We start from the raw sequence: 23,398 nt of genomic DNA on the forward strand, positions 1-23,398 counted from the left end.
ATACAACTTATGATTAATATGTTACAATCATTTATTAACTCTTTATAAATGGCACTTCAAGGTGTGATTTAAAAATATTAGTAAATAATATGAACCTAGGACCTGAGTTAGGATACTGACTCCACTGTGCTGAACACTGTACAAACACAAAGGGATCCAGGGTCCTTGCCTTGAAGAGTTTACAATCAACTCAAGGGCAAGATGCAATTTAGTGAATGTAATAAACAATTGGAAGGGGAGGAGGGAAAGGGGAACAGAGAAACAGTATTTAGATCACATGATAACACAAGCTTACAATGTCCATAACCTGATGGTTCTGGGCAACTTAAATGAAAAGGGGGTTGTTTTGTTTTGCCTTGTTTGCTATAAATTTAAGTAGGAGTCTGGCCTCAAAAATATTTCCTGCCAAGCACTGCAAATTGCTACTGACAACATATGATCTGTAATAAACTGCAAGCTATTTGCTCACTGATTAAGGTATCATGTGTCTTTCAACCTGCAGGAAGTGTTGCTTTCCTTCATCCATTATCTCCTGCAAAATGATGAATTCTAATCAGGAGGAGGTCACGTTGGGCACTTTTCTCCAGTATATTGAAGATATGGGGATGAAGGCCTATGATGGCTTGGTTATACAGAATGCATCAGACATTGCTCGAGAGAATGATCGCATGAGGAATGAAACAAACCTGGCTTACTTGAAAGAAAAGAATGAAAAACGCCGTAAACAAGAAGAAGCAATAAAACGGTAAATATATCAATAAAAAGAACATTGTTTGCCAGGAAGTGACCATGAGAAAACAATCCTATTGACTATTGGCTTCAGATGTATGGTCTGTAAAACTGATTGATTGAAAAGTAAAGGGCCAGACCTTCAGCTGGTACAAATCAGCATAGTCTCTTAACATCTTTGTAGCTAATACTGATTTACACCAGCTGAGGATCTGGTCCCACACTGAGCTGTTCATGTCATATGTTTTTCACTAAGCATGAATGACAGAGTGAGTCTGTCCTCAGAAATGTGAGAAAGACGATACTCGTAACTAACAGAATATATCTCTAACCAAATGTATGAGTTTGGGGCCCTCACCAGTGTGATTTCTAAATAAAAGTTAGGTTGATGTGAATTAAATTGCATTTCTTGGGAGAGTTAGGAAATGATCCTGCAAACACTTTAAAATGTGTAACTTGTACATCTGAGTAATCCCTCCAATGGAACATCTCATGTGTAAAGTTAAATACATTCCTATGTGTTTGTAGGATTGGGACATTAGGGAATATTCCTTGTGGATCAAAATAGATGATTCTTGATTTGATGCTTTTATATAAAAATACTTTAATAATATCAGAGAATTCACAGAACTTAGTTGCAATTTATGGGATCTCTTCATCATCCTGCTCTCTCTGAAGCCATCGGAAACTTTATCATTCATTTCAATGGAAATGGAATAGATCCCATATATGCACAAAAGGTTAGATTCTGTAAATGTTCTATGTACAGAACTCCCATAGATTTTAATGAGCAGCTTAAGAATAGAGTGCTTACTGGATCTAGCCTCAAATTCCCAGGGATGTCAATGAGAACTATGCACTTTCATGGACAGGAAAAAAAGGATGAGCAAAAGACATATTTACATATTCAAATCTTACATTGCTTTGAGGGAAAGGACAAATTTTATAATACAAACCGGGTAACCACCCATCTAAGTACCAAACTTGCATATACAAATGAAAGATTTGAACACACAGAGATAGGAGGCTCTTTGAATATTTCCCCCAGTGTGAATCTTCAGCATAGTAATATAAGTGATTAAATGTTGCAAAATGTACCTTGTACTGTGCAGGTAAAACAGACCTGTTGTGCTGCTGAATATTCCAGGGACATCTTAATAGCCCATTAATTCTGATGGAATGTTAATAGAGCACTAGAAGTAGATCTGACGCTCTGGGTGGAAAAGCAACAAAAGCTGAAATTGTGACTGCCATGTTTGCTGATGTCTTTGGATTTTCTGTTTGAATGCTACTTTTGTGTTTGGGGAAGGGGGAAAAGACAGTATGACATAGTAGGGGAACAGCGATAAGTAATCAAATGTGCATTTTGGAATCTTCTGAGGGTAGGATACCCTGACAGGGATTTGTGGGACATACTATATTTACAGTGCTTCAGAATGTTTGGGAGTGGAGAATGTAGGGTTTTTTTGGTGGTTCAGTTGTAATACATATGAAGTGATAAGGTTATATTAACTGATCATAAGGAAAACAGGTTAGTTTTCTGTTTTGGTTTATGCTGGTTGTGCTTTTGTTTAATCTGTGCCATCTTTGTTTCCTTTCTGTTTTCTCTATGTAAGTGAATTAGCTATATAATGTATATGTTTGTTCTTCCCCTCTCTTGTACACACATACACAAACACACACAACTTACCTACTGTTGGGTTTTAACAGGTGAATGTCTGTACAACACACTGACACAGAGAGTTCCACAGACCTCACACTTGGGAAGGAAGAAAAGACACAGAAGCCCCATCTGCCCTAGAGGAATATTGCTGAAAATGGCCTGTTGCTGCTAATGCTGGCTCTGGTGTAGATGAGTTATTAGTTACTAGCATCACTATTCACTGTCACCTACATGCCATTGCAGGAGTCAGCCTGTCTAGAGTAAGATGCCCCAGGTGGAGCTGAACTGATTCTAGCAATAGGAGAAATTTGTTGATAAACTTCCTTAGTGTAGACAAGGAAACCAGAAAGGTGTTAATGTGTTTGGTTTTGTTTTTAGTTGGTGGATGGCAAATAGAACATTTGGCAACTTGTTTCAGCTGGGGAAAAAAGATTTTTTTTTTTTATGTCAAAGTCATTCAAACCATTTGGACACTTTGTTTCGGTGATAAAAACAAACTAAAAAAAATCAGTGGGTCAAAATAAACCAACTGTTGGGGTTGTTTTAATTATTATTATTTTTCAATTCAGCCACCAAGGGCTGAGGAAACAGGCCAACCACCCACAGCCAGGCCATGCTTCCCAGATTTGTGTGGCAGGCAGGGGTCGGTGGGGTAATAATCTCTCCTTTCTCAGGAAGAAAGGAGTCAGGGGTGTGCGGGATGGAAGTAGATCTGGGGATGGATTTGCATCATGCCACCCAGTGGCCTTTCAGGAAGGATAATAAAACCTGAGGCCATATTACCATTCTGATAAAGCCCCCCTTAACAGCAGGGATCCTCCTGGGGGCTGTTGCTGGCTGCAGAAGCGCTTGCAATGGGGAGTCACAGCCAGGGAGTTGGTATGTCTGAAGGGCACCACGGCTGCATGGAGGCACAAAAACTCTTCGAAAATGGCCCTGGCCTCTTGCTGAATGTTCCATGGACTGGGAAACAAGTTTCCTTTCCCTTTAGCTCTCTCCCACAGGCTTCCCTGCACACAGTCTGGGGTGGGAAAGGGGGAGGGGCTTTTCTCCCCTTTTATTAGGAGAACTGAAAACTGTGATAACCTAGAAGAAATCTGACTTGTCTAAAAGAGCAATGACATCAAAAGCCATTTAAGTTGATTGCAAGCAAGTCTGCTCTCTGTGGAGACCTCAAGGGATTTATCCAATGCCATGTTCCCTGTTGACAAGTGGCAGGCATAAAATATGGCATGGGATTATTACTTCCCCTCTTTGTTTCATTCAACTATCCTTAAGTATGTGCACTATTAACTTTGGTCTTTTAGGTTACTTTTGGTTCCTGCACATGTGATCTAGAGAGAGACAGTAGTTGCTAGGGAACACACGCAGGCATAAAATCATGAAAACACCAGAGACCACCTGATGAAGTGTGCTGAGGTAAAAAAACTCAAAACAAATATTGTTGTCTGAGTTAGAAGTGTTCCTGACTGAGGATATAATTTTCAAAATATTCCCTGGCATTAATAATACCATTTTTGGGAGCCATTCATTTTGAGTATAAAATGATTCTTTTTAGAAGAATGTTGATCACGGTTGTTAACAAAATAGCATGGAGTACTTTATTTATTTTCTCAGTTACATGGGTAGAAACTTTTAAGGAAGATAAAATAGTTCAGGTAAATGTATTAGATAGTGCCAGTGTTCTGTAAATACAATGTGAAAAAGGACCTACAAAAATTAAAATGCCCTTGTATTAGGGTTGGGAGTGCTACATCAGATTGTATTTGTGCACTAACAGTGGCATTGATGTACCTTTTGGTATGATTGTTAATTCAACACATGTTGATAGGTTAATTATGGAAGAAATATTGTATGGATCATTTATAAGTTACAAGAAATAAAACATGCCTCATATTGGACTCAACAAAAATTTAGTCTCTCTCTCTCTCATCTTGCTGGACTGAGTCAGCTGATCTGATCTGAATTTTGACCTAATTTTAGCCCAGTATTTAGTGATTATGTAAAGAAAACAAGGATAATGTGCTGAGAAAGGGCTGAGATTAAATAGTAAATATGTTTTCATACATAGTTAGCACTTAATTTCTGGACATATTGATTTTTTTGTATCTTATTTTTCTTACTATTTTATCGCAGAGGCAACGTGAGAGAGGTAATATCATTTGTTGGACCAAATTCTGTTGGTGAGAGAGACAAGCTTTTGAGCTTACACTGAGCTATTCTGTAAGGCCATGGCTACACTTACAGTTCTGCAGCACTGGTAGTTACAGCTGTGTTCATACAGCTGCGTAGGGCCAGCGCTGCAGTGTGGCCACACTGACAGCTACCAGCGCTGCAGTGTGGCCACATTTGCAGCATTTGCAGCGCTGTTGGGAGTGGTGCATTGTGGGCAGCTATCCCAGCATTCAAGTGGCTGCAACGTGCTTTTCAAAAGAGGGGGGTGGGTGGAATGTGACAGGGAGCGTGGAGGAGACAGAGAGAATGGATTTTTGGAGTTGACACTGTTCTCAGCTCCCTGCCTTGCAAGTTCTAAGGACTGCAAGACACTGAACAGTGCCTACCTTCAATCATTTTAAAAGTTCTGACCCCCTTCTCCCACCCCTCTCTCATTCACTAAATGCAAATTATGCACTCCTAAATAGCCACCAGATAAGCATCTGCTCAACACGGACTTCCCCCTCCCCTCTGCCGTGTGAGCGTGCTGTTTCTCTCTTCAAGCAAACAGCTGTGAACATTCCAAAGTAATTCCCCTGCCTGCCTCCGCTCGCTCAGCAAACAGGAGCTGTGTTTGTTTTTTAAATAAGCAGTTTGGCTGAACTCCGAGCTCTCCCTTTCTTCCAGTTTGTTGTGGACAGGAATTCTGGGATACCTCCTTATACCCCGGAGGTCAATAAAAGCGCTGGTGGGGTCCAGCACTTGCTGACCAGCGCTGGATCACCAGCGCTGGAATCGCTACACCCGAGGCTCGACCGGGTGTACAGCCAGCGCTGCAACCAGGGAGTTGCAGCGCTGGCCGTGCTTTGCAAGTGTGGCCACATCCTAAGTTGCAGCGCTGTAACCCCCTCACCAGCGCTGCAACTCTCTAGTGTAGCCATGGCCTAAGTTTGAAGGCTGGTCTCTCCAGCATGACAGGACACTATTATCGGAACATTGCCATATTGCCTACAGAGTTTATGGGTATGGCTACATTTGGAATTTCAAAGCGCTGCCCCGGCAGCGCTGCAGGAGCGCTGCCGCAGCAGCGCTTTGAAGTGTGAGTGTAGTCGGAGCGGCAGCGCTGGGAGAGAGCTCTCCCAGCACTGCATGTAAACCACATCCCTTACGGGTGTAGCGTGCAGCGCTGGGAGCCGCGCTCCCAGCGCTGCCGCCCTGATTACACTGATGCTTTACAGCGCTGTATCTTGCAGCGCTCAGGGGGGTGTTTTTTCACACCCCTGAGCGCGAAAGTTGCAGCGCTGTAAAGTGTGAGTGTAGCCATGGCCTATGTGTTATAAATACAAAGCTAAGAAGCATTATAGCTTTCATTAGGAATCTAGTTGCAATGCTGGAAGATGCATCTTAGGCCATGGCTACACTCACACTTTACAGCGCTGCAACTTTCGCGCTCAGGGATGTGAAAAAACACCCCCCTGAGCGCTGCAAGATACAGCGCTGTAAAGCGTCAGTGTAATCAGGGCGGCAGCGCTGGGAGCGCGGCTCCGAGCGCTGCACGCTACACCCATAAAGGATGTGGTTTACATGCAGCGCTGGGAGAGCTCTCTCCCAGCGCTGCCGCTCCGACTACACTCACACTTCAAAGCGCTGCCCCGGCAGCGCTCCCGCAGCGCTGCCGGGGCAGCGCTTTGAAATTCCAAATGTAGCCATACCCTTAGCCACTTTTGATAGAAAACAGTGCACCACCTTCTGGAGGCAGCATTTCTAGGAATAAAATGCCTGGTTGCCTCATCAGTTCAGGATGCCCAGGGGAAGGTTGAGTATTTTGGGTTTATCCTCAGGAACCCATGATAATAGGCGTTTGCCTGCTAGCTCAACCATAGTTGAACCATAAATTCAAAAGGCTTTAAGCCTATTAAACTTCCTTACACTTTTCTATGCTATCTTGCCCTATATAAAACTCAACTGGAAAACATTTTTTTTGAATGCATGAATTTAAATTCTCATGGGAGAACTGAAATAACAGTCACATCAACCATATGAAGTCACTGGGGTTGCATGGCATATACATTAGTGTAAAAATGGTGCCTGTACATTCAACAGTTTTGTCCTACAGTCTTCCACTCCTCAGCTGCCAATTCTATAGAGAATATTTTTATCTTGATGCACATGTAAAAATGTAACTCCCCTCATACTAAATTGATGGCGTGAGTGACTACGAATCTCCGCCCACCGAGATTTGGACATAGCTGTAAGAGTATTTCTTCCTGTTTCAAGCGGTTAACCTTGCTCACAGCCCATTTTTAGGACTGTGAAATGGCATTGTGGAAAGCTTTGTTTTTGCTTGTTATTGAGAGTAAATAGACAGATGCCAGCATGGAGGAGGAGCTTTTAGTAGTGCTGTTCTGTGGTAGAGCTAGCAGATATGGGCCAGCCAGCCAAAAGCAGAATTAAGCTCTTCTAATAAAGAAGGACTTGTAATGAACAGCTGTCATCCTAACCTCTCCTCCCCATGGCAGATCACATATTGAAGACTAACCCATCGGCAAAATGTAAGATAATATTTTTTCTTTCTATCTCTGAATATGTATTTTTTAGGGTTTGGAGGCAATTGAGTGGAGGCACTGTCTGTAGTTTTCAATGGTTATATCCTTAGGTTCCTTTCTAAATAGGACATAGGACATCCTTCAGCTAAAAGCTAGGCATTTATAAATGTATGCAACAGCAAACAAGGATTACATTTTTTTTTTTGGTCCTTGGCTTTATTTAAAAGCTAAAAGCTCTATTTAGCAGAGAAAGTGTGTAATCTTAGAGTAACAAAATAGTGTGCATGGACATGTTAAAGTGCTTCTACCAAAATGTTTATATTAGAATAAAAATAGCCTAAGGAATGTCTTTTCATTACCAACTTGTAGTGCACAATGAACTTAATTTCAATAATATGTTGATATCAAGAAAATACTTCAGGCAACAGAATGCATACATTTGTTTTTTTTTAAATAGTAAAAATATTTGCCAGTGGTTGAAAGTGTGCTCAGTCAACTACACATTTCAAAATATATGGTAGAATATTCATGCTCAGCAAATAATGTTTTCAGCCAGACCTCAAGGAAAAACACAAAAGTGGAATAAATGCAGCCATTGTGGGTGATAGGCTCAGTGAAAACACCTGCAAGTGCAGATATGGGGTTTTGTTGAGAGATTGTTAATTATGAACTCATCAGTTTATTGCTTTACAATACAAGGTTTACCATTCAGTGACAAAGAGATTTTCTGACATCACCTGATGTTTTAATCAAGAGGCATGTGCTGTTGAGGAACTTAATGATGGCACCAATACACATTCTGATTTTTTCATGATTCTCCATTACATGATATATAGTAACTCTTTGGAATGTATACTGAGATACAAGTCATATTATGGTGGAGCTGGTCACAACACTGTAGTTAAGGTTCTGTTAAAGATTTCAGCTTAACACAGGAGTTTCAAATCTTTATTTTTGTGAAACTCTCAAAACATCTTATGATCACATATAGTTCAGTTAGTGTAGCAACATATTTTCTATCCATAGCAAGTAAAATAGTTGTCCTGTTGACCTCCGCATGTATTTTCTTACCTTTATAAGTAAACAGATGAGATGATACAGCTGACAAATCCTCCTTCCCAAATGCTCAGACCCATATAGCTACCCATATTAGTGCAATACAAAATGAACAAATCCCAAAGCAAATGTATTACTATTGTCATTTCTGGAAATGTTACTTTAAGGAAGTCTTGCAAAACAAGTCAATATTTACCAGCCGAGGCAAACAACTACTTGTCATCCAATACTGTGACAGTACTGCCAAGTGATCAAAATCAGAGAAAAATAATCATGAGATTGGTGTAAAAATCATGAGGGTCATTTCAAGTAAATCTTATTCAGTTTTGAGTGTCTCTTTTCAGGGATATTTAACTTGTAATGTGAAAAGGTGAGCTCCTCCAATGCTCATCACCCCACATAAAGATTAGCTAAGTCATTTTGACTTGGCTTCCATTAGCCAGATTTAAACGGACAGTAGAGCTGAGGAATGGACATAGATGGCTCAGAGGACTGGTAATGGGATACCGAGCCCTTCCCCTTGAAGTCACCAGTTAAAATACATCCCAAGTCAATAGTGGTTGAAAGTTATTGCTACCTGTTTGCTGTGTACTAACTGGTGTGAAATGGACTGCTGGCCTCATTCCAGTTTCTAGTGGCTAGATGTTCACATTATAACTTACAGCCTGGCTAGCATTCTTGGCAGACTGAATTATCATGGAGACTGCCTGGCTCCATCACTCTTTGTGGTACCCTACACATCATAACTGAGGCATATTGGTGAGTGTCTCAAGAATTTTTCACTGCCACTTTTAATCCCTTGTTCTTCTGCTCCTCTCTTTCTTTCTACATTTCCTTGCTATCTCTTGCTTACATTTTAAAAAAATAGCCAGGGTATTTCTAATCTAATGTAGAAGATGGGGAATTTTTTTAAACAAGTGGAGAGGGCTATAGAACTTAATAGAAATGAAACCACTACAGAACAATATAAATGTTATAGGGTTGTATAAAAATTATTCTGAACAGATGCAGAATTTATTGGAAAATTAATGAATTTTTAACCATCGTACAGAATTTTACAGGAAGGGAGATTATAAAGTGAAGAAATTAGTGGGTCAAAAATAAGGTAGAAATATTGTCATTATCTACTAAATTCCATAGGACTTTTCCAAAAGGGGATTTAATGTTATCAAATAGAGACTGGGCAGGAAAAGAAGGAAGGACAGTGTATTTTCAAGGCTACTCACTTATAGCCTTTTTAGTGAATTCAGAATGGATCTCATTAATAAAGAAATACCTTCAGTAAAACAGCAGAATCACATATATTAGCAATTAGTCCAATTCAGCTGAAAAAATTGCTTTAAGTGTTGATCTGCTCCCTTTCAAAAAAAAATCACAATTTCAGTAATATATTCTATGGTCAAGTTCCACTGACTCCTGATAAACAGAGTCATTCCATGTGGTTTGAACTATTATGGTTACGGGAAAGGATGACTCTGCCCAAGGAAGTAATAGTTATGGAAGAGAGGCCAAAAAGAACTCTCTGAATTCATAAGCAGTAAAATGCAGTCAGTAGTGAAACACACAAACACACACTTCTGAGCTGCTGACAAACCGGTCGCTCGTACATACAACTGGGAAAGTGCCGCTCAACACAGGGTGGGGGAAGAAACAGAACCAAAGATGTATGATAATAAGGATAATATGAGTGGATTGTTTTTATGCCTTATGAAAATCCATCATTTATAAATACCTAGATATAAGCCTGAACAAAAGTGAAGCAGGCAAATTATTTTTGAAAGACATTTCAGGTCATTCCCTTTTCCAGGCTATAAATTCCGGCTGTACTTTACACTCATTAATAATAGAGGGGATTATGTCACATTCCACCCTACTGGCTGATAACTGTGCTTGCCCCTCTCTCTAGACATTAGAACCCCTCAGCTATTTCAGGTTACAAATATTTTCATTACAATTTATTTTTGTGAGAAATTGACTTGAGCACACACTATGGTGCCTTGATAATCTAATCAGTGAGTTCATTTACATATGACAAGGAGAAGGGGACCCTGTTTGGATATGCATCAGAAAAGAAATTATTGTAGCACATGCCTGCTCTGCAACAAAAGCCAAAATATGTTGATGGGCATTACTTGTATACTGTGTACTAGGTGGATGACTGAAATTATATGAAAACATTAAGGTAGAGGACGGTTTATTTTTTGTTGTGCAGATTAGATTTGTATGTGATTGGATTAAAATGTGAGAAATGAGAGATTAAAGCAGAAGCAGATTTTGGGGTGGACGGGAGTGCATGGCTTAGTAGCTAACCTTTTCTTCCTCTAAGGTTTTCCATTCCAATTTGGCTTGAAGTCCTAAATAAACTCAGTTTAAAGGTGTCAACAGAATTCCCTGTTGAAAATTTTCCTTGGCACAAAACCTTCATTCATAATTTAGTGCCAATGACAGTCTCCTCTCCAGAGAGCCACAACTCAGTTAACATGAAAACAGGATGACCTCTCACCTCCGCAGAGTCAGAGAGTTCAGTACAGGGTTGAAAGTGCTGGTGGACTGTTGTAGGAGAGCTAAAACTGCAACTCCCTACCAAGGGTGCTGCATAGAATGTGAAATGAATAAATAAAAGGACTTCAGCTTCCATAGCAGAAGTCCAGTCAAAAGTAGAGTGTTGCTATTTATTTCTGTTGCAGCAGTGCCTAAAGACCCCAAATAGGAATTAGGGGCCCATTATACTAGGCACTGTATAAACTTATAATGCAAAGACAGTCCTGGCCAGAGACTGCTCACAATTTAACATTTAGACAATACACAACAGGTAAAAAAACCCTTATGATTTAGGGGTTAAACGAGTGCTCATTTCCAGTTGTATTGTAGTACAGGACTGGATAAGTTAAAACAGTTCCCTAGCTGATGGGATATACTGAGAAGTTCCATCTAACAGCTATTGTTTGAATAGCTTGAAATCTTAATAAAAAGAGTTAACAGGCATGTCTAGAATGTGTCCATAGTTAAAGAGCTAATACCAATACCACAATTCTTGGCTGGAAATGAGTTAAATTAGGCAATGATAATTTTAAAAGATTGAAAATATGAACAATTGTATGGCTTGCTACTAATTAATAAAATTTACCTACATTTAATCCATTCCCTCTTCTGGTGGATTATGCAGGACATATCTCACCAGTAGATTCTCTGCTAACTGAGGGCACTTCAGTTATTAAGTTTAGATCACGTGTGCTATTAAGTGAATTGCTTGGTACAGCCTTTCCCTGCTAGAGCAAATGCAGTATTTCATACTTTGGCTAATTTTATATTATAATTTAATTTCTGAAACATGCTTTTAATTGAATTTTTAAAGACAAAAGGAAATGAAGGTGCAGTCTCTCTTACTATTGGAGTAGGGTCGTTTTAAAATGCAGTTCATCAAGAGGACAATCTTCTATACTAAACGTAAAGATTATTGTGCTTCTCTGCATGCTGTTGAGGGATAGAAAATTCTTCAAAAAGCTCACGGCTGAAACTGAGGTGTTGGTATACATCAGAAGTTATTTTTCTCACACTCAGCATTATAACACCAGCAGGGACAATATCGCAGCAATCCCAGATTATGTACATCAGAAAAATCAGTAAACAAAAAGACTAATTTAAATTCATCTGCTGATACCAAAATCATATTAGTGCAAACTAACTAGCGATTTAATTTTCCCAACTTTTGGAAGTGAAATAAACTAAGCTAAAAGTTACTGTTTTGCAGAGGAAAATTTGCTATTTGCTTCCAGAAACTTTTCTCTGTACTTTAGAGATGAAGATGAATATCAAGGCCTAAATACTATATGGTTTGAAGTTTATCTTTGTTTCAGCTGAAATCCACACAATCAGTTCTTAGTTTCATGATCACAGAGTCATCTAGATGAGAAAAGTGACGGTGGTGTCAGTTGGGTGGACATCAGATTTTTAAAAAACAAACAAAGCAAAAACCAGAAGACACTAAAATTCACTGTGAATAAAATGCTATATTGTGCATCTATAGTGTGCTGTATTTTAGTGTTGTGATCCTTTTAAATCAGGACACTGAATGTAATGATTATTTTCCCTTTTACTGCTATTGGAGAGAAAGTAGCACGCATTGGAAAGGAAACAGAAAATATGAAAGGTAGGAAGAGCATAATTTATCCTTTTTTAACACTAATTGAGAAAAAGGAAGGAGGCTAGAAGTACCCAAACTCTTAAAGTATCTCTAATAAAAGGGGAAAAAACAGTAGCAGCCTCTCATTTCCTTCCTGTGTTGGGGAGGCCTCTGCTCTTTCTTTTGCCTCATTGAGTCAGTAATGTGCTCACCTCAGCTCAATGCAGTGAGTTCTTGTGCAGCTGGCCAGAAGAAAATGGTTGTTGCCTCTTCAAGGGCTCCCCTTACAACAAGTGTTAGAGGAGGACAAGTGGGAACAGTTTACAGAGACAGAGTGAAGAAGGGCAGGAAGTAGCTGGCCAGATAGGATGGGGATTGTGCCTTTCCTGCTGACCAGCAGTAGGGGTATTTCTATCCCCATGGAGGCCTGGAGAAGCCCTTCTTCACCTGGATTGGACTGGCGGCATCCACCCATACACACATGAAATTTGCAAAAGGACCAGGTTTCCTCAGGACCTGCTGTGACATTATGCTAATCACCCTTACACACGTCTGCTCAGGAACAAACATTTTACCACTTTTGAAGGGGCCTGAACCCCGCCCCCATGACCAGAGGGGCTCACTCTCCTCCTGCAACCGAAGGAGCTGTCATCTCCCATCCTGGCCCCAAGGCCGGATGAGTTCTATGCCCCTGCTTGCCCCCTCTTGTGCACTCTCCTGCACCATTTTTTCCTTGGGGGGGGTGGGTAGGAAGGAATTTTTCCCTCATTACCAGAATGGCTGAAGCAGGGTGATGGCTTTATTTTTTGTTTTGCATTCCTTGACAGCAGGTCTAGGACCCAGTAGGGTGGGACAGGGGGTTAAGTTATAATTAAGCAACTTAGTACATAAACCTCATGGTAGATGTTCAGTTCAGGTACCTCATGATCACTGAATAAAATAAATTAGAAAAGGATTTGAAGGAAAGCATCCCTTTAATGGATCTGAGAAAGAGTGTTGTGGGCTCCTATATCTGATACAGTGAGGAGACCCCACTCCTGTTGCTGAAATACTGTGTCCAGTTGTAGTATCCACCATTCAAGAAGGATATGGATAAATTGGAGGGTTCAGAGAAGAGCCCTGAGAATGAATTAGGATTAGAAAATATGCCTTGAACTCCTTGAGTCTAACAAAGAAAAGGTTAAGGGGTGACTTGAGCACAGTCAATAAGTACCTTCATGGGGAACATATTTGATAATGAGCTCTTTAATCTGTCAGAGAAAGATATATAATATGATCGAATGGCTTGAAATAGAAGCTAGACAAATTTAGACTGGAAATAAGGCATATGTTTGGTTTTTTTTAAAAGTGAGGTTTATTAACCATTGGAAAAATTTACTGGAGTCACCGTCTATTCTCCATCACTGAGAATTTTTAAATCAAGATTGGATGTTTTTCTAAAAGATCTGCTCTAGGAATTATTTGGGGGAAGTTCTATGGTCCGTGTTTCACAGGAGGTCAGATTAGAAAATCACAATGGTCCCTTTTAGCCTTGGGATCTATGAATCTCTCCCTTTGGAGCTGGACTAAGACCGTCAACTCATTTTACACAGATAGCTGGACATAAATTAGATGGTAAAGCTTTTGGGGCCAGATTTACAGAGGTATATAGGTGCATATAGATATAAATGGGCACCTAACTCCTATTGAAAGTTCAGTTCAATATGAGTTAAGCATGTAACTCAGGATTTTCAGAAATGATAAAGTTTCCATTTGCATCTTTAGATGCCTAAGTACCTTTGTAATCTGGCCCTCTGTTATTAATGATTTAGGCCATGTTCAGCCAGTTAGCTAGAAGTGAAAGGCTATGTAGTCCATTATCAACCAAGTTAGCCAGTCTCCTAACTTTAGCATCAGATATTAATGAAATTCCATGATGTCTCTTAGCTACATTTCACACAAGTTTCTCAAAGCTGACAAGCAATCTGTGGATTACAATGGTTAAAAAAGCTCCTATTGAACTCTAATTTTTAGATACATTTTGGTCTTGTTATAGTAGTGAAAAAAATGCATTTTCTCCCAGTACTGATTAGAACCATATTTTGGTAACTAGAATATTATATTTTAGTGTTCACTTGAAATGGGAAAACACATTGATATTCATGTATTGCAATGTGTATGTGTCAAAATTACATTATTTTTGATCATACTGGTAACCTGTAATTTAAATGGCTTCTTTTGGAGATTAAAAACTGGCTTTATCTGTATTACACTGATTACTACTGAACAGATATTTTACTTAAAATTCTGTCAGATTCATATCCAAACTTAAGCCCAGCCTAGAAATGCTTTTTCGTACAATAATATCCTTGCAATGTTAATTTGAATTCTGAGGCATCTGTGATGGAGCAGATCAGAAAATTGCATATGTATTTACCATGGCAACCCTTGCATCACATGATACACATGCTAGTTCAGAGCCAAAGAACAGAGTAGCTTCTTAAACAAATACACAGTTGCCTTTTTGTCATGTGATCTTTGCTACACTTGGCAGATTTTTTAAAGGGGAAAAATGTCAGTAAACTGACAGACCACCAAGATTTTTCTTTAATTTCATGCTTTTTTACCTGGAAATCTCAGTAAAGCAATATTTTGTCCAGTTCACTCCCCATCCCCCGCACACTCCACTTTATTTCTTAAATTAAAATCAGGAGGACAGAGATGGAGACCAGGAGCAGCGCCAAGGTTTTTGGTGCCCTAGGTGGAGGTCCTTCCGTGCTCCCGGTCGGCAGCAATTCTGCGGCGGGAGGGTCCTTCTGCGGCTCCCGGTCTTCAGGGCACTTTGGCTTCCGGTCCCGGAGTGAGTGAAGGACCCGCCGCAGAATTGCCGCTGAAGACCCGGAGCACGGAAGGACCCCCTGCTGCCGAATTGCCGCAGAGGGTGGCAAAATGCCGCCCCCCAAAATCCTAGCGCCCTAGGCGACCGCCTAGCACCTAAATGGAAGTGCCGGCCCTGATGGAGACCCCTCTTTTGGCGTTTTCTTCATTTCTATTTCACTAATACAGTGCTATTTCAGCAACATTTATTCAATAGGATAAAACACTGACCATACAAAGGTTTATAGAGTTCATAAAATAGGCAATATTGTGCCATTGCTTTTTAAGTAGAAAGGCCCTTTGATTTCAATGAGGCATTAATGGCACTGGAAAGGGCTTCACTCACCACAGAAGCACCCCATATGCCCAGGCATGGTATAGCAGCTGTCTTTCAGTGTGGCGCCCCCTGCTGATTGTCACTCTGGTGGTCTCTCTTCCCATAACTCAGCCTTCTGGCCAGGTCATGATCCAATGTAATAGAAATCCCAACATAAAATAGTCTAATATCCTCACAAAAGAGGGTTTTTGAACTCAACTCCAGGTCCTTGGTCCTCATACCCTTGTCCCTTCCTCCAAAGTCAAGCCACCTTGCCAATGGCAGTTGGGGAATCCAAGCCATCCCACTATAATAGGTTCCAGCCCAGGGACCCTATAACCAGCAGCAGGAGCGGCACCAGAGTTTCCGACGCCTTAGGCAGAATTTTGGGGGTGACATTTTGTGCTCTCCGCACGGGGTACGCGGGAACTTCGAGTTCCACTCCCATCATGCCACCAAAGAAGGACCCGCTGCTGCAATGCCGCAGTCGACAGTGGCAGTCATTGAGCTGCTCAATTGCCTGCCGCTGTTTTCCACTGCATGTCGGCAGAAGGTCCTTCTTCAGCAGCGCGACGGGAGTGGAACCAGAAGCTCCCGTGCGCCTCGTGGGGAGCACACAAAATGCCGCCCCCTACATCCTGGCACCCTAGGCAACCCAGCCTGACCAGCAGTCGAAGTCTGTGCCGTCCCACTCCTTGCTGCTGTTTCACTGGAGTCCTTCCTATAAAGCCTTTCTCAGGCCTTTTTCCCTCCAACTTTTCTAGGCTGACCCTTCTTTCAGGGCCCTCCCCTCAAATCCCATAACAAAATCCCATTATAAAAGTATACATATATATAAACAACTTCAGCCCTCCTCAGGCTTGCCCTTTCAAAATTCTTAAGTTCCCCTTACTCTGTTCCTCCACAGAACTCCTCCTAAGGTTCTCTCTGTCTTGCAGTTCAAATCCTGCCCTTCTTTCAAGGTGTGCCACTAGAGCCTACTCCATCCCAGTAGCTGCTTTATGCCTCCCCAACTGCTTGCCAGCCTTCTCTACTCCAGCTAGAATCTATGGGCTTATTCTTTCCCTGTGGGTTTCTTCTTCTCCACCTCTGTATTCGCAGAGAGTGACTGCAGACTCTCTTCCCTGAGAGTCCCTTCTGCTCCCAACTATTTACCACCAGTCTCTCCCCATCTGGGCTTCATCATCAATGAAGCCTGGCTTTCTCTCTTTGGAAGGTGCTCTCAAGTATGTTAATTGGCCTCTCGGGCCCACATTAACTGAATCAGGGTCTGTGTCGGGTACACCCCATCACAAGCACTTATATTGCACAACAATTTTCAGGCCAATTTTATGCCTTCAGTTTCACATGTTAAACCCTATAGATTTCAAGAGTGTAAATGAGGTCAGAACTTCGGCCTTTATTTAAGAGCACTTTAGGAATATTAAGCAGTCATTATCACTGCCAGGTCATGTGCTAACCTGCCAAGACAAACTGCAGAACTCCCCACAGGCTTATGCTCAGAGTATCTGCATATTTCCCTTAAAATATCTGGGAGGACAGCAGAGAGTGACCTCGCAAGTCCCAAGCCATCCTTATGGAGCATTTGAACCTCCATGGTGCTCCTGTCCTTGCCCTTCTTTAGAAGTTCTGCTGCTGTTGTTGTTTACCTCCACTTCCCCATCTGCAGCTATGCTTACCCATCAGAAAGAGCAGGCTGGCAGATTCAGAGGGGGAGTTACTGCTGGTCTGATCCCTGGTAACTTATGAAGGGATCAAGCTGCGAAGACAGTCTGCTCTTCAGCACTGTCTCTGCTCCCCTAACGGCCCTGAGCATGTATACACGAGGGCCTTTGTGATGTGTAAAAGGCCAGCAGGTGATATGCTGTTGAGCTGCTAGTCTCCTGCCTCCGCAGGGACTGAGTTTTTACTGCTGCATTTGTCATTCTACACGTTGCATAGTGGAAAGGTGCACATGGCCTATAATTGGTATTTATGGCCACTTAAAACCTGCCCCCAGTTTGACACAGATTTTTTCTGTACTGCCTATACAATCTACATGGGGAAAAAGTCAGTGAAGAGAATGAGATCTGACTGAAATAGTGTGCATTTTTTATTCACGGTTTAATGAGGACCTTAATTTGCTTGGCCAACACTTTGTTAGAATAAAAATATACCTTGAAGTGTGTACACTTGACTAAAATGGAGAAGTGGGACTTAGATCAGACATGCATATGCACATGAAGCAGTTTATTATTAAACAGTAGAATACGAGTAAAAGCAAAGCAGTTGCCTGCCTTTGGTTTTATCAGTTGAGTGCATTATAAACAAAACAATAGAGTTTCTGATTATCCTTTTTGATTAAAGTTACAGTCACTACACATGACCCCATAGTTACAGTGGAGGAGTTATGTGGAGCAATGTGCTGCATCAACAAAATGAGGGAGGAAATTTGGCAGAGTGACAAGAAGGTATAAAGAGTATGTTAGTTTAATTAATAAAAAAATCAATAATTTGGCCTTTTGTTTCAGCTATGCAGCTATCATTTAGCTCCAGTTATATAAAGGCAACCCATTTTACAAAGAGGACACCTTTCAAGTCCCTATATGCTGGAATTAATGATTCCGATGATTTGTAGTGTAGCTTTTGAACTTGAGGAAAGCCTGTGCTCGATTTTCAATTCAAGTCAATCACACTTTCATCTTTACGTCCCAAGCAGTCACATTTATGTGGAAATGTTTTTAGTTAACACTAGTGCATAAAAAGCTGCCTAAACCCTGGTTTCCGTTTTTGTTTTTCGGTAATCATTTTGAAAGTGATCCACAATGCAATAGCATTAGCTTAGTCTGGGAATTAATTTGCAAGCGGACTTGTACGTTAGCATGGTCACTTAAAGGGTAAGCAAATGTTGTATTCATTATCATGGAAAACTTGAATATTCTGACCCTGACACACATTTTTGCAAGGGCTCAGAAGCAAAACCAACATTTCACTAAGGAAACATTTTTAAGATACACCAGAATAAGAAGTGTCTTGTTATTGAGTAGGGTGATATACTTTCGAATGCTGCTTTCAAAATACCATGTGGTGATTATGTCTCTATTTTTTGTTTCCTTCAGGTGTTTCTCTGTTAATATCAACGTTGTAGGGACAGTTTGCAGGATCATTTCTTGATTTGAAGCATTATATAAAGCCAAGGGCCATTCACTGCCCAGATTGTCATTAGCAGAAAATCAGCAAAGATTTTGGGCAAGCCAATTCTATCAGTAAAGACACCACTAAAGTTGAATAGTTGTATTATTAGCTGAATTAGCACAGTGAAGAGATATTGACTCCCCCCCCAACTTTGTTTATCTTGATTCTGCTATCTACATATTTCTTTTAGCTGTTGTGATGGGATAAGTTTATTGGTAGTATGCCTAGTGGTGAGGTACCTGAGTTACAACACTCACCCAGTCTCTAGTTCACACAACCAGTGGTCATGCCAGTGTGGCAGTCTCCTTCCTAGTAAATAGTACTCAGCCCTCCAGCCAGGTTACCAGTTGAGTCCATCCCCTTTCTCCATAACAGAATCCAACCAAATATTTAAGTCCAACATCCCTTACGAAGGAAGAGAATTTTCAACCCATGCCTATATTCCCCTATGGGCTGTGACCCCTTGCCTCATGTTTTACAATGCCTCTATCACCCACTCACCCACCCACCCACATCTCCAGGTGGGAAAGGTTTTATGCCCCCTTCTTAAGAAGCCCAGGTCCTCTCTCTCCATTAGGCTCTGGCCCAGGGCCCTGCAAGAGGTAGTGGTATCAAACAGACACAAGTGCTTAATTCCTACCACTGACCCACATGGTCAGAAAGCCTCAGGAGTCACAAATAATTCACCAGATGATGGAGTGAAGTGTTCCCTATGACTAGGGGAGAGTTAGTCCCTGGGGTAGTTGCTAATGCTGCTATACAGATTTCTCCCCTGCAGCCAGGTGTGTCCTTATTCAAGAGCTCCCAACGTAGCTCTCTCCTCTTATCATATCTGCCCCTTTCTGACCAGTCTGGCTCTCTTTTACGCTCTTCCATCAACTGCACCCAGAACTGCTCCCTAACCCCTTCTATCGCACTATGGGGTTTATATACCCCATCACAGATGTACTCTGGTAAATATAATTTAATGCCATTCATGGATTGTGGAATGCTTTGGTAAAGTACTTATAGTTGCTCTTTCCTCAGAATAACGTATTCTTAGTTTGAGTAATAGTGTGTAATATTCTTGTGTTATGAAAATATTACTGATGTCTGTAGAGTTCCATTTAAGCCTGATCACCATGAGTCATTGCTGTGTGTGTATATATAACATCTGTTTCTTTCTCCAAAGGATGTGGTGTTGAGTTCATACTTTGAAACTACCACTGATATTTATTCTGAGTCAGAATTAAGATTGTATTGTAATGAAATATACATTGCTCAGTAAAAAAAAATGTGCTTGTGGTTATTATTTAGGTAGTGTAAGATTTATGCTATCCTAAACTATTCATTTTCTTGGATTTAGGTGCATACATTTTGTAAAAGAGGTAACTTTTTGTTTCTTTTTGAAACCTCTTTTAACATTTTTCATTCTTTTTTCTTTTGTGGAGATAAAATAAGATGCATCTTTAAAACACATCAAATGCACAGGATTGAGGCGTTCACCAGATTATTAAAGGAAAAAGTGGCTCTGGACAACTTAATGATGTCTTGAAATCGGGTAACCATATGTCCCATTTTGGCTGGAACAATCCCTTTTTTAAGCCCTGTCCTAGTTGGCAAGAGCAAATGGGACAAATGCCCTCTTTTGCCAAAAAATTAGAGGGCAACCCTGAGCAGGGCACAGAGAAACGTGTGGGGGGGAGCGTAGGGGGAGAGGGATGAGCAGCAACATCAACCGTGCATGGGAGGGAGGGCTTGGGAGAGTGGCTGGGGCCTGGCCAGCCCTGTGTTGGCAGGTGGCATGGGGTTTTGGGCCAGCCCCGTGTGCAGGAATTAGAGTGGGGTCTCAGGCCAGCCCCATGCATGCAGGTTGGGGGAGTGGGGGCTCAGGTGGCTGGGGCCCTGGAGCTAGCCCCATGCAAGGAGGGGAACGGTACTCAGGCCAGCCCACATGCAAGGGAGAGAGGGGAGACCTTGGGCCGGCCCCGCATGGAGTGGAGGGAGATGACGGGGAGGGGAGAAGGGGGGCTTGGGCCAGCCCTGGGCAGTGTTCCATTTTCAACTTTGTGAAAATATGGTCACCCTATCTTGAAACTAATATTCATATTCCCTTAGCAGTTTTGGAATTGTTGTGGCAAGCATCTGTCAGTGACCATGCAGTACATCATTCCAGAATCTTTGTAAGGGTCTTAGAAAGCACTCAGTGAGGACAGAGTACTGTGTAACAGTAGCATATTGCCCAGTATCTTTGATTTTGCCATAGAAAGAATCTACTTAGAACAGAATATATTCTCTGTTAGCCTTTACTTTCCACTTGTTGGTCCAATGTATTGTCTAGAGCAGGCCAGAAAATGGAAAACATTTTCATGAAAACCTTGTCTTTGGTTTTCATTGAAAACTTTCAAATTTAGATATTTTTCAGCCAGCTCCTCTATTTCCAAGCCACTTAGGACAGATCCTTTGTGAAAGCAATCTGCTCTGCTTTTAGGAGGATCCAATGTGTATCCAAGTAACATCTGCCCTCCCTGCTCCCTTGGAGGAGTCATCCTCATCTCCTTTCAATATCAAACTTGTTTTCTGATTCTTTTGCTGCAGGAGGCAGCTAGGTTAAATTCTAATTAAATCCATCTTTTGAAATCTGCATCACAAATGAGAAAGCTGCAGCCACAATGGTCCATTTCACATGTAATCATTTTTTAACTTACACTGATAGCAGCCCCAAGGCAGCGCTCAGCATAAATAGCCAAAGGATTAAGTCCCAGTAGTCGTATAAGGAATGATATCCACCAAGCGTCATGTGGCAAACTGTCTGCTAGATCACAGGAGCTCAAAGGGGACTTCCTGGTGGCTGGTTACATTCTCCTTTGGGACTGTTTTCACTTGCTCCTGTGTGTGAGCCAGCCCACAGACAAAACTGCCTGCTTCAGTAAAGGAAGGAGAATGTCAGCTAATGAAGGCTAAGGAAAAGGGTGGCAAGTTTGATTGCTTTGAAAAACACACATGTTGTGTTTGAACACAAAAAAAGGTGAAACTAGGGAGACTGAACTTTATAGTTATTTTCTTCATGGTTTTTTTTATATTGTAGTTTACCTGTGCTGTAAACTATTACGTTCCTTCTCGCTACACTGTCAGGGAAAACTCACAGCTTCGGGGAAATCATGTCCCCTTCCCTGCTTTGAACTAGATGTGCAGTTATTCAAAAGAAATAGGAACCTGCTTGGAACTTAACTCTAAATTTGAACAGCCATGAGCCTATCCTGCTTCTACTGACTTGTTTGATACAATCGTTTTCATTTTGTGAGTGCCTCTACAGATCTAGCAATCCATTCAGCTCGCATTTGGCTCTTGAAGAGTATTTGCAATGCAAAATGCTTATTTCACAGAATTTCCATGGGAAATAGCCATTTTCAATTATGGGGTGGGAGCAGGGGAGAAAGGAAGGAGTTGTTGAAAAGTCAGAAACTTGAAAATCAGTTGTTTCTCAAGATTTGCTCATTGCTGGAAACTGATAAAAAAGCATTTGGGGGTTTTCTATTTTTTAATGAAAAAATGTTGTTGAACAAGAATTTTTGTTTTTCATTATCATCAGCTGTTCATGTGGGGTGGTGGAAAAAAGCACTTCTCAGATAGCTCTTTTCTCAAGTGCATCAAGAGCACACCTATCATTTTAGACAGTAAACATACAAACTCCTTTGTTAAAGAAAAATGTACACACTGAATATCGATTTTGTAGATGCTATATATAAGCAAATGTTGTATATATGTAAAATTACAGTTCTTTGAGCATGCAGTACTTCCAAGACAATTCTTACTGTATAACCACCAGCTGCTTTCCCACAGCATATAACATAAAAAGAACACAAACAAAATCCAGATGATGACGTAACAATGAGTGATTCAAAGGTTGTCTTTCTTTTTGCACATATTCTCTGTTTTGAGATATTTGGGATATTTCTGTCTCCCATTGTTTATTATGAGGTCCAGCCGTTTTACATGGTGTTTATCTGCAACAGAGAACCGATAAACTTTGATGGGATCTGTGGCTCCAGGAGGCTGTTTATGTTTTTATTGAATTCAGAGAGGCTAAATCACCATTCCATACACACACAGGGAATTAGCAGTGTGCTGAGCATACAGGTTTGCTGCAATAGGCTATTTGATTAGATCTTGCACAACTTGAATAGCATTTTCTTATGATATGTCCCCTAATGTTATCTACACTCTGTTTTTCTTCTCTGTCCACACTGTAAGCCTCTGACTGCATGATGGATTCCACATTTAAACACCATAGAATAAACCCTTTTATGGTTTGAAATAACAATTCATACACTTAGTTTTCTACACCTTTTTTAAACCACTTTCATCCTTTTACACATGTGGTTAGATCATGGTCCATTGCACTTAGATGGAAAAAGAGGCTTTTACTTCAATTGCCAGGTGAAATCGATTACTAGGAATCAATACTACTGTACCTGATGCTTTTAAACATATAGTTAATTTTTTGTTGTTGTTTTTGGTACTTTTGTCATTTCTGCTGCGCTGAATGGAACTGCATTAACTTAGGTTACACATTTCTTAGTATTATGTTCATATTCCACGTGACAAGTAGACAAGCTTTCCAGAGTTTGAGCCCTTATTTTTACTATGTTTTTCTTAGATCCTTTTGTAAATTAAGTATTGCAGCCCTAAATTCCGTGGTGCTGCATAACAGCGGCTAACTCTCTGTAGGAAAACTTGGGGTTGAAATCACCCCGGTACTGTGGCTATTTTATGCCAACCTAGATGGCTAGCTCTGTGAG

The 23,398-nt window shown here is 40.9% G+C and overlaps 1 protein-coding gene across 2 annotated transcripts in view; it reads left to right on the top strand.

Annotated features, from left to right (window-relative positions):
• The first annotated feature begins 507 nt into the window (after positions 1 to 507).
• NYAP2 (neuronal tyrosine-phosphorylated phosphoinositide-3-kinase adaptor 2) overlaps positions 508 to 23,398 on the top strand; it is a 190,180-nt gene continuing 167,289 nt past the window's right edge. For both annotated transcript variants that reach the window (XM_050964029.1, XM_050964030.1), the window contains exon 1: positions 508 to 745. In XM_050964029.1, coding sequence (XP_050819986.1) covers positions 540 to 745 — 206 coding nt within the window. In that variant the 5' untranslated portion in view covers positions 508 to 539. The remainder of the gene's footprint in view (positions 746 to 23,398) is intronic.

The sequence above is a fragment of the Gopherus flavomarginatus genome, chromosome 8, assembly GCF_025201925.1.
Source record: "Gopherus flavomarginatus isolate rGopFla2 chromosome 8, rGopFla2.mat.asm, whole genome shotgun sequence".
Classification (NCBI taxonomy): Eukaryota; Metazoa; Chordata; order Testudines; family Testudinidae; genus Gopherus; species Gopherus flavomarginatus.